Here is a 12360-nt window from a genome sequence, read left to right as displayed (position 1 = left end):
CCAAAATATCCTTAGAATCACCTAGACTAGAGTGGGCAATTCTCAACACATGAGATAGATACAAAGAGAATAAGAATAGAAGAGAATATTGAGGCTTAGAGAAGGACTTATGTTGTGGAGAGAATTTAAAACCTAGAGCATCAAGAATAGATCTTCTGATCTTCTCAAAACAAGTGATTCAAAAATATGATTTTAACTCTCACTTAGCATTCCTTTTATAAGCTCAATTAGGTCATTTATTTTAATTAAAAAATCAATAATATAATAGATAATATCAGCCATTAGGTCGAAATTATTATGGGTTTTAGGCCCGTGAAATTTCTCAATAAATTATAAGCTCATTGGACTTAAAATCAAGGCCTGTATTATTTTCTATTTATTAATTAATTATTTAAATCTTTTACCAAATTAATTATTTATAATTTGAACATTGATTTAAACTTATTTATTAATTTGGACACCAATTTATCTTAATTAATAAATCTGCCCTAAAATATCTTTTCTTCTCTAAATTGTATAACTCTGTGAAACTATCCAAAATTGACCAGCTCAACTTTGATAGTTCTCATTGATAATTAAATCAATTAATTGAGACTATCTAGATGATTTTATCCAAAGTACGGTGAGGACCATGGGCCTATGAAATCAAGCTCCAATAAGTTATCATAAATTTAACAAATAAATTTACTAGCTTATTAATTCCTCATGACTCCACTAAAAACTTAGAATTGTACTCTTGAATTAAAAAAAACGCTCTATAAAAAATATAGATACGTTATTAATTATCCATTGTTACAACCATAATTGTCATTCAATCCTCCATAGACGGTCTACAATGAGAAGGGACCAAAATACCGTTTTACCCCCTCATTATATTTTATCCTTAAAACACTTAGTTGATTGTCAATGATATTTCAGTAAACTAATATTAATTACTGAAATGAGATCTCTAACATTTAGCATCTTGAACCAAACTAAAAGGAAATTATCATTTTACTTATTCATAAGAAGCTATAGATATTCATATCTATGATTAACACTCCCACTCAATTATACTACCGAGTTCCCAAGATGTAAATATGGGCTAGTCCGTAGGGTAAGCTGGTAACGAACAAGTCAAAGAACTCAAATAATAAAATCAGTTAGAATACTAACCATTCACAATTGAGATTGAATTGACCTATGGTCAACTATATGATATGACTAGAAAAAATAATAACGGTATGTTTACTTATCCTATCTACTATCAATATCGGTATTGTTCGATGTAACAAATGCATCTGATCTTATCTACTTTGTTAATTTTCTGGAAAGAACATAACACTACAATGTGTAAGTAGATCATATCGTAGATTAGAAAGTCAGTGTAAATCCTGTGCACTGACTAATCTGAGGACTAACTTATGTTTGAACATATAATCATATTTATATTCCACTATGATTACGTCACTATAAATATGATTAGCTATATGCTCAAGAGTTGATAGAAGTTTATATTTAACAATTAATTATGAAAAAAAACATGTGCGCAAAGTTATTGACCATGTCAAAATTGATTTCTATTCTTTTATTGATAATAAAATGAAATTACAAAGAAATTGGATTTTAATTAGAGCATAAAACCCCAACAGCTAGAAGTGTTGGGAATTGGCTCAGGGTCGAGATTATTACAGAGGTAAGGATTAGAACACATTTTGTTCCTAAATTTCTCTGTGTTTTTTAGAGTTTTGGGTTTTGGAACTCAAGTGGTTGAATTTAGGTGGTAATGAGGTTTTTATTCATATTTTTGAGTTTATGTGTTGTTCTAAGTATAGTGTGAGTGATTTGGGGCTTAATTATGGAATTAGAGTATGTTTGGATTGATTTGCAGGGGTTTAGAAATCTAAAAAAATGCTAGAAATGTTGGGTTTGCGAGGTCGCGCCGCAGCGCTGTTCTTGAGCGTCGCGGCTCGCATGAACTCAGGAGGAGATTTGCTTAATCGCCTTAGCGCTGCAGCCCTGGGCAGGGCACGACGTGGTGCGTGTCTAAGAAAAATTGAGAGTTAGGCTCTCTGGCTTAGAGAGGATCACGGCTCTAACTGTTGGGGCGTCACGACTCTATATGGGGGCGCCACGACGTAAATAAAGGATTATGGCCAATCTAGGGTTTTAAGCTCGGGAACCCAAATCTTAGGGCTAGGGAAGGATCCTACTACCCGGTTCAGTAGGATTCGAGGTCCCAGAGGCTAGAATAATATTGCGAAGTTCTTATTTGGTTTAGAGCTTGATGGATTGTTATTATGGATGCGTTGTGACTAGGTTTATGTCGATGCTCGGGTTAGGTGATCGTGCTCGGGATCGTATTAATCTATCAGCTCAGGACACAGGTAAGAAAACTGTTTGTGCCTGTAGAGCAGGGTGTGGTCCTATTATTTGTGTTTAATATATATGTGTGATTACTTGTAAATGCTATGCTTTGTGGTGCATGGCTATGAATGAACGACAAGGGCTAAGAACGGCGAAGGCCGAGAACGGCAAAGGCCGGGAACGGCGAAGCACGCTAAGTGCAGGCCACTAGGGCGAGACCCTTTAAGGGTGATTATTCACCCGCTCGGTGAAGACCGCGAACCCAGTGCCTAGTAAAGCACCTAGGTCGGCATAGACACCTATATGTTTAATTTGTTGAGTGTTTATGTTGTATATTATTGGATTGAATTGTGATTTGTTATGCATTGATTTTTCTTGATGGGCCTCTGATCATGAGTGCTCTACGGTGAAGGTAAGGGCAACGGAAAGATCGACCAACCATGAGTTAGAGAGCATGGTGTGGCGTGTACATGTTCGGCCTACTTGGCTGCCACAACCAGGGTTATTTTGAGGAATATGTTGTAATGATTAGCTTTGTCGCTTAGGTCGACTGTATATACATTTTTTAGTTGTAAAATAGTTTCAAACAATATTTTGGGATCCCAAATGTTAACTTTTATGGTTTTAATAAATGACCAAATCTTTTATAACTAATATTGTGAAATGAGTCTTTATTTTAATTTAATCACACTTTTTAATCTAAATCCTCGGTTAGCGAGCTAAGGGCACATTTATAAATCACTTGGTAACGGTTTTAAGGTAGTAGGGCGTTACAATAGAAACTTTAACAATGTATTGGAAAAAAATGACAATACCCGTCGTGGATGAAATTACAGCACCTGAAAATTTTGATGATGTTCCAAAATACATACGAAGCAATCTTAGATGTTGGTCATATTTTAAGTTAATTGTTTTTATGACTTTTTGAGATTTTATTATAAAAGTAGGTATATTTATTTTTTATTTTATTCATGTGTATTGTTTTCTTAATGGTAGGATTACATTGGAGCTATAGATGGAACACATGTCCGTGCATCACTTTCAGTCGATAAACAAATTCCATATATTGGCGGAAAAGGATATCCTACACAAAATATTATGGTTGCATGTGGATTTGATATGTTATTTACATTTGTCTGGCATGGTTAGGAAGGAACTGCACTTGACACACTAATATTTTTAAAAGCATTAAGAAATGATGACTAAAAATTTCCTAAACCACCAAATGGTATGTGATATTCAATTATAATTTGTACCATATAGTTTTTAATGATATTTTTATAATTATTTGGGAATCAGTGTTGCAGATAAGTATTACTTAGCCGATGCAGGATATCCAAATATAAAATGTTATTTAGCTTCATTCAAAGGAGAATGATATCATCTTCCTCAATTTGAACAAGGCGGTCAACCCAGAGGTCAGAGAGAAGTATTTAACTATACTCATTCATTATTGTGCATTATTATTGAGCGAAATTTTGGAGTTTGGAAGGCACGATATGAGAATTTAGAACGAAAGTCTAATTATAAATTTGATAAGCAAGTAGCTATTATTACAGCTTCAATGACATTACATAATTTCATAAGGAGGGAGACAATTGCTAATTTGGATTTTTCTTCGTGTGATGAAAATAAAGATAGTTCGTCAAATGGTAATAGTAAATCAATTAACTTATGGATGAGAGTGAAATGAGAGTTGCTTATGACAGAATTACAAGAGAACTTATGCTTAGATAAAATTTTTCTTTTTAAAAATCTCTATTATTCTGCATTAGTTTGTATGAATATTGAATTTTTTTCTAATGTTATTTATATTATTCATATATTTTTTTAAAGATAAATATAATTTGTATAGAAAAATATAATTTTAGGGAAAAAAACAATTATGGAAAAACCTGGTATATTTTTATACAATAAACATAATTTTAGGTGAAAATTAATTTATTGCTAATCTAATATATTTTATATAACTAAATTAATATATTATAAAGTGAAAAATAATTTAAGGATAAATTTGGTATATGTTTATAAATATAACTTCTAAATTCTATATGCAAAAACATATTAAACAGCTATTTTGATATCAAAACTACTTTTAAAATATACTATCCATACTATTTTGAAAAAGCTATTACTTTTAGGGTTTATGCATTTTTAGATCATGAATTTTGTTTCATAGATCATGTGTTTTGACAAATTACTTTTTGGTCTTTATATTTTGTAAAATAGTTCAAATAAAACTCTAAATCTAATCTTGATGAACAAAAAATTGAATATAACAACACAGTTGTTAGGCAAAATAGTTATATTTTTGTTCTAAGATATTAATTTGGTGAATTATTTGTAATTTTAGTTCAAAAAACTTTTATCAAATCGAGCTTAGAAGTCTATTTGAACAATTTTATAAAATACAGGATTCAAAAAGTAATTTATCAAAACATAGAAACTAAATAGGTAATGAGGCAAAATACAAAGTCCAAAAAAGTATAAACCCTTACTTTTACTTCAATTCTACTTCTACTTATAGTTAAAAGCATATTAATTCAGAATTATGTCTTTTTTATATTTCTATGCTTAGATTTAGATGTCTACATTTATTGTTTTGAGTTTAGTAATTTTGTTTTATTGAAGCCCTATTTATATATTAATAATATTGAGAACTCTCTCTAAAAAAAGATTTAGTCTTTATTTATAGAATATGTATTTATCTATTTCCTTATTTCATATTAATTTAATTATATTTGAATTAAGCATTTATTATTATTATTTAATTAAAAAAATGTTTAAAATATCATATAATCTGTCATTTAACATGATATTTCGTATAATATATTTGAATGCTTATACAATATATTTGACTATCATTTTTTTTTTCAGATCAATATTTTCCCTAGGTAAGAACTTATATATATTTTTTTTAAATAAAAAAGTGCACGGTGCCCCGTATATGCTGTTTCTGCATGTGTCCTGAGGAAATTAGAGGTAGCTAGCTTTGTGATGATAATAATAGAATCTAGGGGTGAGCATGGCCAACCGCGGCGACCGACCGTACCGCACCACGCTACACCACAAACCGCAATGTCAAAAGTGTAATGGCTTTGTATGGTTTGTATCTTAGCTAAACCGCGCAATGTGGTGCGGTGCGCAGTTTGGCGGTGCGAAATTTTAGTTTACACCACACTGCACCGTATATTTACAAATATGTTAAAAAAATTAAACTTTACATATATACCATTTTTTAGTAACCCAATTTGAAACTAGGAACCCACTTAAATTAGAGTATAACATTATTCTTTAACACATCATACACGATAACAACGCATTCCTCTCTCATCTCATCTAAGTCTCTTCCCTATCACCATCTCTATCTCACACATATTTTTTAACACACTTACATCATGGAAAACCACCCAAACCACACAGCAAAAAATGATCAGATTTGGTCGGTTAGGTGCAACCAAATCACACCGCACGGTATGTTCTAGCTACTACACCGCACTTGTGTCGTGGTGTATTAAAAAGTATTCGAACCGCCCAAACCATACCGTGCACACCCTATTAGAATCACAAAAACACTTATCAAACACTGTAACATCATGAGAAGCTGAGATTACGCTATTATAATGGTTTGTAGAAAAAATTACCACTCTCGAGTAACTGTTTCTGTACGTTTATAATGTATTGCTAAAAAAATTACACTTCAAACTGATCACTAAAATAACCACACAGACACTAATATTACATGCGCATTTTGCTTTGTCAAACAATTTGCTAAAACTCCCTACAAAAACAAGAAAATGAGAAAACGTAAATACTAAAAAAAAACGTTCAGCGAAAGCTTTTAACTTTTAATGCCTTGATAAAAGAGAAGAGAAATTGTGCTTACTTGAGCAAAAGATTGGTCAGTTGAATGAACGTAAAAGTAAAACCACGTAGAAAAATCAACTATGAAGATAACTGAGTTGAATTTCTTAGCAAACTATTTGATGCAGGAGAGCTCTGCTCACTCAACCAAGCAAGATGAACAGAGACAGGTGAATTCGCCTTCAACATTTTGTTCGAATCAAAGCTATGACCATCCCCAGTTTTCACCAAAACCAGATGATCCCTTCTCTCTAAAACTGACTCGTTAATACTGATAGGTTTTTCGCTTACATTCGACGAGGACGAGGACGAAGAAGAACCTACTTCAGAGGAAGCCGTACAAGTGTTCTGTTCCGAACAAGTCCATCTAGTCTTCCTTATTTGTTCCAATTCCGCGGCCACTTCAATCATCGAAGGCCTCATGTCCCTATGAAACGCTAAACATCTAAAAGCCAACTCTGCTACCTTATGAATCGTCGTAAGAGTCCACGAATCCCTTCTTGGCTCAAGAAACGGATCAATAATCTCGTCAAGACAACCTTTTCCTATTCTTTCTGAAGCCAGAGAAGCCAAATTGACTTCATTCTGGGGTCGAGTAAAGTCAACAGCTTTAAGTCCCGTTATGATCTCCACAAGAACAACTCCAAAGCTATAAACGTCACTCTTATCCGAAAGATGAAAGTTCTGATGGTACTGAGGATCAAGATATCCCGGAGTCCCTTGTGGGGCTGTCGAAATATGAGACGTTTCAATAATTCCAAGCCTTGAAAGACCGAAATCTGCAACTTTGGATCTAAAGTTATGATCCAAAAGAATGTTACTAGACTTAATATCTCTATGATATATTGGTGGTTTAATAGCTGAGTGAAGATAAGCAATGGCTTGAGCTGTTTCAGTGGCGATGGTGAGCCGAATCAACCAGCTGGCAAGTCCATCACCCCTCTCTCTCTGTAAATGTTGACAAAGCGTTCCATTGGGCATGAACTCGTATACGAGTATCTGTTCGCCATAATCGATGGAACAGCCCAAGAGACGTACGAGGTTGGGGTGACTTACAGACGAAATGAGTTTGATTTCGTTGACCACTTGCTCGATGCTGTCGGCGCCTCTGTGTCTGATTCTCTTGATGGCAACCCACTCGTCGCCGTGGAGTTTTCCGGCGTAAACGGTTCCGTAAGCGCCGGTGCCAAGACGGTATTTTTCGGAGAAGCCACTGGTGGCTTTCTCTATTTCTTTGTAGTTATATATTGGGATGTTTAAGTTGCCTGTGGCTTCGGAAAGACGGCGTTTTGTGAAATGTCTGGCTTTCATTTTGGACCTTCTTCGTAAGAAACAGCACATGGCTAGACCAAGACTGATCATTAAAGAAGTAGCAGCAGCAATGCCTGAAAGGAGTTACAATTTTCCCATTCAAATATTTGCTTGTTAATAACTATTAATTAAAGGAAGAGTAGTTACCTCCGACTAGTGTGACTACTCGAGTGGTTCCTCCACACTTGCCAGAGAAGTATCTTGCCGGGCTACACTTCGAAACTGCTTTTTCGCAGGTCATCAACGACACACACACATGAGACTTTTGTAAAATGACTATAAACGACATGTCGTATGCTCTCGATGAGGCGATAAGAAAACTTTAGGTTGTTTCGACATAGACTATAGCTTTCTTTTTTCTTTTTCTTTTTTAAGGAAAAAATAGACAATAGTTTTAAACTCAATTAAATGACCTTTTTATTTTATTATTAACGAACTACTTATCTCACAAGGTCAGCTATGCGTGAGAAAAAAATGAAATAAAATTATGGAGTTATCTGTCTGTAAAGTAAAGCCATAATAAGATAAATAATGATCTTTTTCCTTCAATTATTATTTCTTCATTCTCTGGTGGTCTGTTTATAGTTTATACGGACACTTGTGCTGATAAATATGAGCACGTCTTTTCTTCAAGTTTGACAATATTACAAAATCCACCTAACTCAATCTACCATGAATACGACTTCAATAGTGTTGCACTAAATTTGATGCCCTTCTTGAATAAAATATGATTTCAAGGTTTGACAAAATCGACCGTGTCACTTAATTCAAAAGTTCTGGTTCATTATGCTTTCGTTTAAGAATATATTAAGCTACTAGTATACATATATTAATATATAACTAATTTCACTTTTTACAATTTGCATGCTCATAAATTTATTTATTAGATTGGATTAATTGAAAAAAAAAAACATTTATAAACAAAAAATTGTGAAGAAAAAAGGATTGAAATAAAATTATTTCAAATGACTAATGAATTAAATTATTTTTTAGCAATGGATTGATTAAGCCGATTTCATTAATTTTTGTAATATAAGATCTCTAATTACATAGCTAAAAAACATTATAAAAGTTTCAATTCAGTTTTATACTTATTTCTAAAAATGTGCAAATGGTTAAACAAAGAGAGAAGAAAATGTAATTTTATATATTATAACTAGTACTGGAAAAAAAAAAAAAAAAAAAAAAAAGCTTCCCATTATTGTACTGGTTGGGCTGCTCTCCTCTAAATCCTATGCATGCCCGACAAAAAGAACCGGAAGCGAAAAGAAAGGTCCATTAAAATCATCTAAAAAATTGAAAGAAAACTTACTACTTATATTATTTTATTCTTGGCAATGGACCAATTGGGCCAAAATGATTTAGTTTGACTTGAGACCAAAATGATGAACTCGTCCCGCTTTTTTAGTTCTATGATGTCTTTCTTTTTCTTTTTTTCTTTTTTTTTGTAGGGGTGTTCTATGATGTATTAGAGCAACTCCAATAAAGTTGACGAGAGAGTGGTGGTGTGTTAGGTGGATGAAGTGAAGGAAGTTTTAGTAGAAGAAGCAATGTTGTTTTCCTATTTTTTTTAATTGGTTATATTTATTAAAAGAAATTAAAGTGGAGTCTCTTAACTCACAACTAAAGTTGCTTCAATTGTTGTTGCTCTTAAGAGACAATTACTCAAATTTATGGACACTAGAGACTGGACCATTTCAATCCTAAGAATCCCTCACCCTATAGCACTCTTACAATTTATGCATTACTTGGGGAGACTTTCTTTTCTTTCGTCTCAAATTTAGTCATTTCCGTGGCTAACTTTTTTATTTTGACTTTAGTTTTTTTAAAATAAAAAAAATAGAAAAAGCTACAAATATTAGCTTATCAAGAAAAAAAAAATTAGACTAAAAAGTTAAAGACAAAAGTGTTTTTACATTTAATAAATAGCCCAAAAGAACTTTTATATGCCCGACCAACCAAGTCTTATATCAATCTTATTATTGAAAATTCAATACTGAGATGTATAATGGGATACTCTTCTTTCTTTAAAACATTTTTGCTCAGGTATATATACTCCTACTTACACATTTTCTACTTTTCTAAAATTCATGAGGTAAAATAGATGGGAAAGAGGGCTTATTTAGTTGAGTACTCTTTCTTTTTCCTTTTTTGGCTCAAACTAGTTAGTTGAGTCAATTTTAGTATTATCTTTGATGTATCTCAGTAGAGATAAATGTAAAAATAAATATATCTCAACATAAGTGAGTGGTTACTTTTTTTTTGTTTTCCCTCTTTTCTGAAGATTTAACAATAGATGCTTTTTTTTTTTTGAATGTAACAATAGATGCTCTTAATTATATACTAACACAGTGGGGACATTTTGACTCTAAAATCCACAAAAGCTCAACCTTATGAATTAATGCGCATAATAAAACGAACCAACTGAAAATCATTCGAGCGTGCTCGAACTAGTGGGTCATTTATATGGGCACCCCAAAGTCAATATTACTTTATCTAAAACAAAAATTAAGAAACAACCGATGTTCAAGATATGTAAGGAACATAATTTGTAAAATAAATTAAATAATAAAACAAAAACAGTGGTAATTAATTAGAACTGACCTTTGTTGCAGCCGATCCCGGCCTGGAACCCATCTCCTTCGAAACCTTGTTTGCAATAGCAACGATAACCGAGGCTGCCATTTGGCGTGAGAAGGCTTGTACAATTGGCATTCGGATCACACTGTTGGGTGTGGCACCCTCCTTCCATCCACCAACCAAGCTCCGCCACCTGTATCTCCAATGAAACCGGCGATTCCGAGTTATTAAGTGAAGCCGCCGATATGGACGACAACAGAAACTCACACTTTTTCTTTCTAAGTCTATGGAAATCAATGAAGGCGCTCGTGTTCCTCTCCGAGTAACAACTGATACTGCTGGAGTTGGAGCTGTCGTCGGCGCTACAGCTCAGGGACGAGAAGTGGGTCTGCACCAGAATCGTAGGGATCTCGCAGGCCGCACCGGGTTCGGTACAGTTCTCCAAGAGGATCGCGTTTCGGGACGTTGGAGCGTAGTTTGGGCCGAATAGCTGACCCACGCTGGTTCTCAGGGGACGATTACATTTTCTCTCGATGTTGATCTTTATGCTGTCTGGACCAACTGATTGAACCGGAAACTCACCCACGAAGGCTTTTCCTGTGGCGTTGCATCTGAGCTGGATTTCACAACCGGCTGAGAATCCGAATGGGTACGGTAATGATAGGCGCCGGCCTCGGCCGTGGCCAGAGCCACATGATCGGACGCACTTAGTAGTGTTTGATGAATTTCCTTTGATAGTTCTTGTAAGTAGAACGGATATTAACAAGAAGACCAAAATTCGATCTCTTCTTTTCATTTGGAAGAGCTTTTTTCTTGATAAAACCCAATTGCCTATATTTTTTTCTGAGAAAAATAGCAATTTTTTTTCCTTTTAAGGCCTCATCAACTCTCCACTGTTGACTCTTCCTCTGTTTTCACACAAGCAATAATTAGAGTTATTTACTATAACCAAATCAATTTAATAACATAAAAGGATAAGGCGTACTTTAAGTAATAATTTGGTTTCATATTCATACGTATGTAATATAATTATTTTATACGAAACTGAAAACTAAAATGTTCTCCTTAGAATTAAACGTGGGGTCCAGTCCAAGTCCACCCTAAACTTCCTTGTGATGTTTGTAATTAACGATATAATCCTTATTCGTTCTTCTAAGCGTGTATAATGTAGATTTGACTCCATTTTTGTTTCTTTGGTATTTTTTTGGATCGTAATTCTCTCAGTTCGGTACTGCATTATATTGGGACAACTAGGAAAAAGCCAGAAATATATTGAAGTCAATTTTTTTTTTTTTTTTGGTGGAGTTTTATTAGTCTGAAATCTCGATTTGGAGATATTATTGATGGTTGGGTGTATTGTGCATTACGTAACGCGCTCTTGCATGAATTAATATGTATTACAAAATGTATAAATAAACGACATAACGTTATCATTAAAAAAAAACGCATCACGACTAATATACTGAGGAATTCAACATTATTGTAAGATTATTATATGGGTATTTGGCAAAATAATTTATTTTTTAAAGTTATTTTTGTACTTTATTCTAGTTTTAATAATTATTTGCAAAATGATCTCTTATAATTTAGACAGCAAGTCGAAAATTTAGATTGATGGTCAAAAAATTCAAAAGTCGAAAATTTTAGACGACTGGTCGAAAATTTTAGACAACTAGACAAATTTTAGACAGAAACAATTTTACAAAAAATTATTAAAAGTAGGCTAGAGTACAAAATCACTAAAAAGAAAAATCATTTTCACCCATTTATATATATACTAGATATAAGCAACGTGCAATATGCACGTTTGCTTAGTTTTATTTATAGAATTTATTAATTATTTTTATTAAATTTATATTAATGTTATATAAATTTTGAAATAAATATTTTATTTTAATTAAATAATTTATTTATTTTTGTTTAAGTTTATGTTTGTTCTAGTTTTTAAATTTAGGAATGACAACAAGAGATTATATATTATATGTTTATGCAATATTAAATATTATACGTGTATTTTAAATTTAAGTTTCTAAATAGTTTTTTTTAAAAAAATCAATTTGTTACTAATTCACATTAGATTATATTATATATTTCATATGATATTATTCTAATAAGTGAGTTTAAGTTTAATTAAATTTTATTTAAGTTATAAAATGTATGATTTTATTATTTTTAAATAATTATCGTTGTATTTTAATTTGTTTAATCATTTATTATTTTTAAATAATTATTATTGTAAAATATCTCAAAAATATCATA

The 12360-nt window shown here is 32.6% G+C and overlaps 1 protein-coding gene across 3 annotated transcripts; it reads right to left on the bottom strand.

Moving 5' to 3' along the window:
* Nucleotides 1-5940: 5940 nt before the first annotated feature.
* Nucleotides 5941-11012, bottom strand: LOC133807353 (wall-associated receptor kinase-like 14). Of its 3 annotated transcripts, XR_009879274.1 has the most exons (4): nucleotides 10126-11009; nucleotides 7669-7743; nucleotides 6233-7595; nucleotides 5941-6127 (listed from the first exon to the last, which is right to left on the bottom strand). XR_009879274.1 is itself a non-coding variant. In XM_062245619.1 (3 exons), exons 1-3 carry the CDS (start codon nucleotides 10895-10897, stop codon nucleotides 6292-6294), a joined length of 2151 nt encoding a protein of 716 aa, XP_062101603.1. In that variant the 5' UTR covers nucleotides 10898-11010; the 3' UTR covers nucleotides 5941-6291. The 3 variants fall into 3 exon arrangements, 1 of the variants encoding a protein (XP_062101603.1); XR_009879275.1 differs by lacking the exon at nucleotides 7669-7743 and having other exon boundaries at nucleotides 10126-11012; XM_062245619.1 differs by having other exon boundaries at nucleotides 5941-7595; nucleotides 10126-11010.
* Nucleotides 11013-12360: the final 1348 nt, after the last annotated feature.

This window comes from Humulus lupulus, chromosome X (genome assembly GCF_963169125.1).
Source record: "Humulus lupulus chromosome X, drHumLupu1.1, whole genome shotgun sequence".
Classification (NCBI taxonomy): Eukaryota; Viridiplantae; Streptophyta; class Magnoliopsida; order Rosales; family Cannabaceae; genus Humulus; species Humulus lupulus.
The sequence above is the reverse complement of the archived record's forward strand: the minus strand, read 5'-3'. Positions and strand labels throughout refer to the sequence as shown.

What these genes read in the sequence shown, in the direction of transcription:
- LOC133807353 (XM_062245619.1), bottom strand. Translation starts at nt 10,897, where the DNA reads ATGAAAAGAAGAGATCGAATTTTGGTCTTCTTGTTAATATCCGTTCTA. An exon ending in CGGGATCGGCTGCAACAAAG is followed by an intron (nt 7,744 to 10,125) that starts GTCAGTTCTAAT and finishes GCGAAAAAGCAG; the next exon opens with TTTCGAAGTGTAGCCCGGCA. An exon ending in AGTAGTCACACTAGTCGGAG is followed by an intron (nt 7,596 to 7,668) that starts GTAACTACTCTT and finishes AACTCCTTTCAG; the next exon opens with GCATTGCTGCTGCTACTTCT.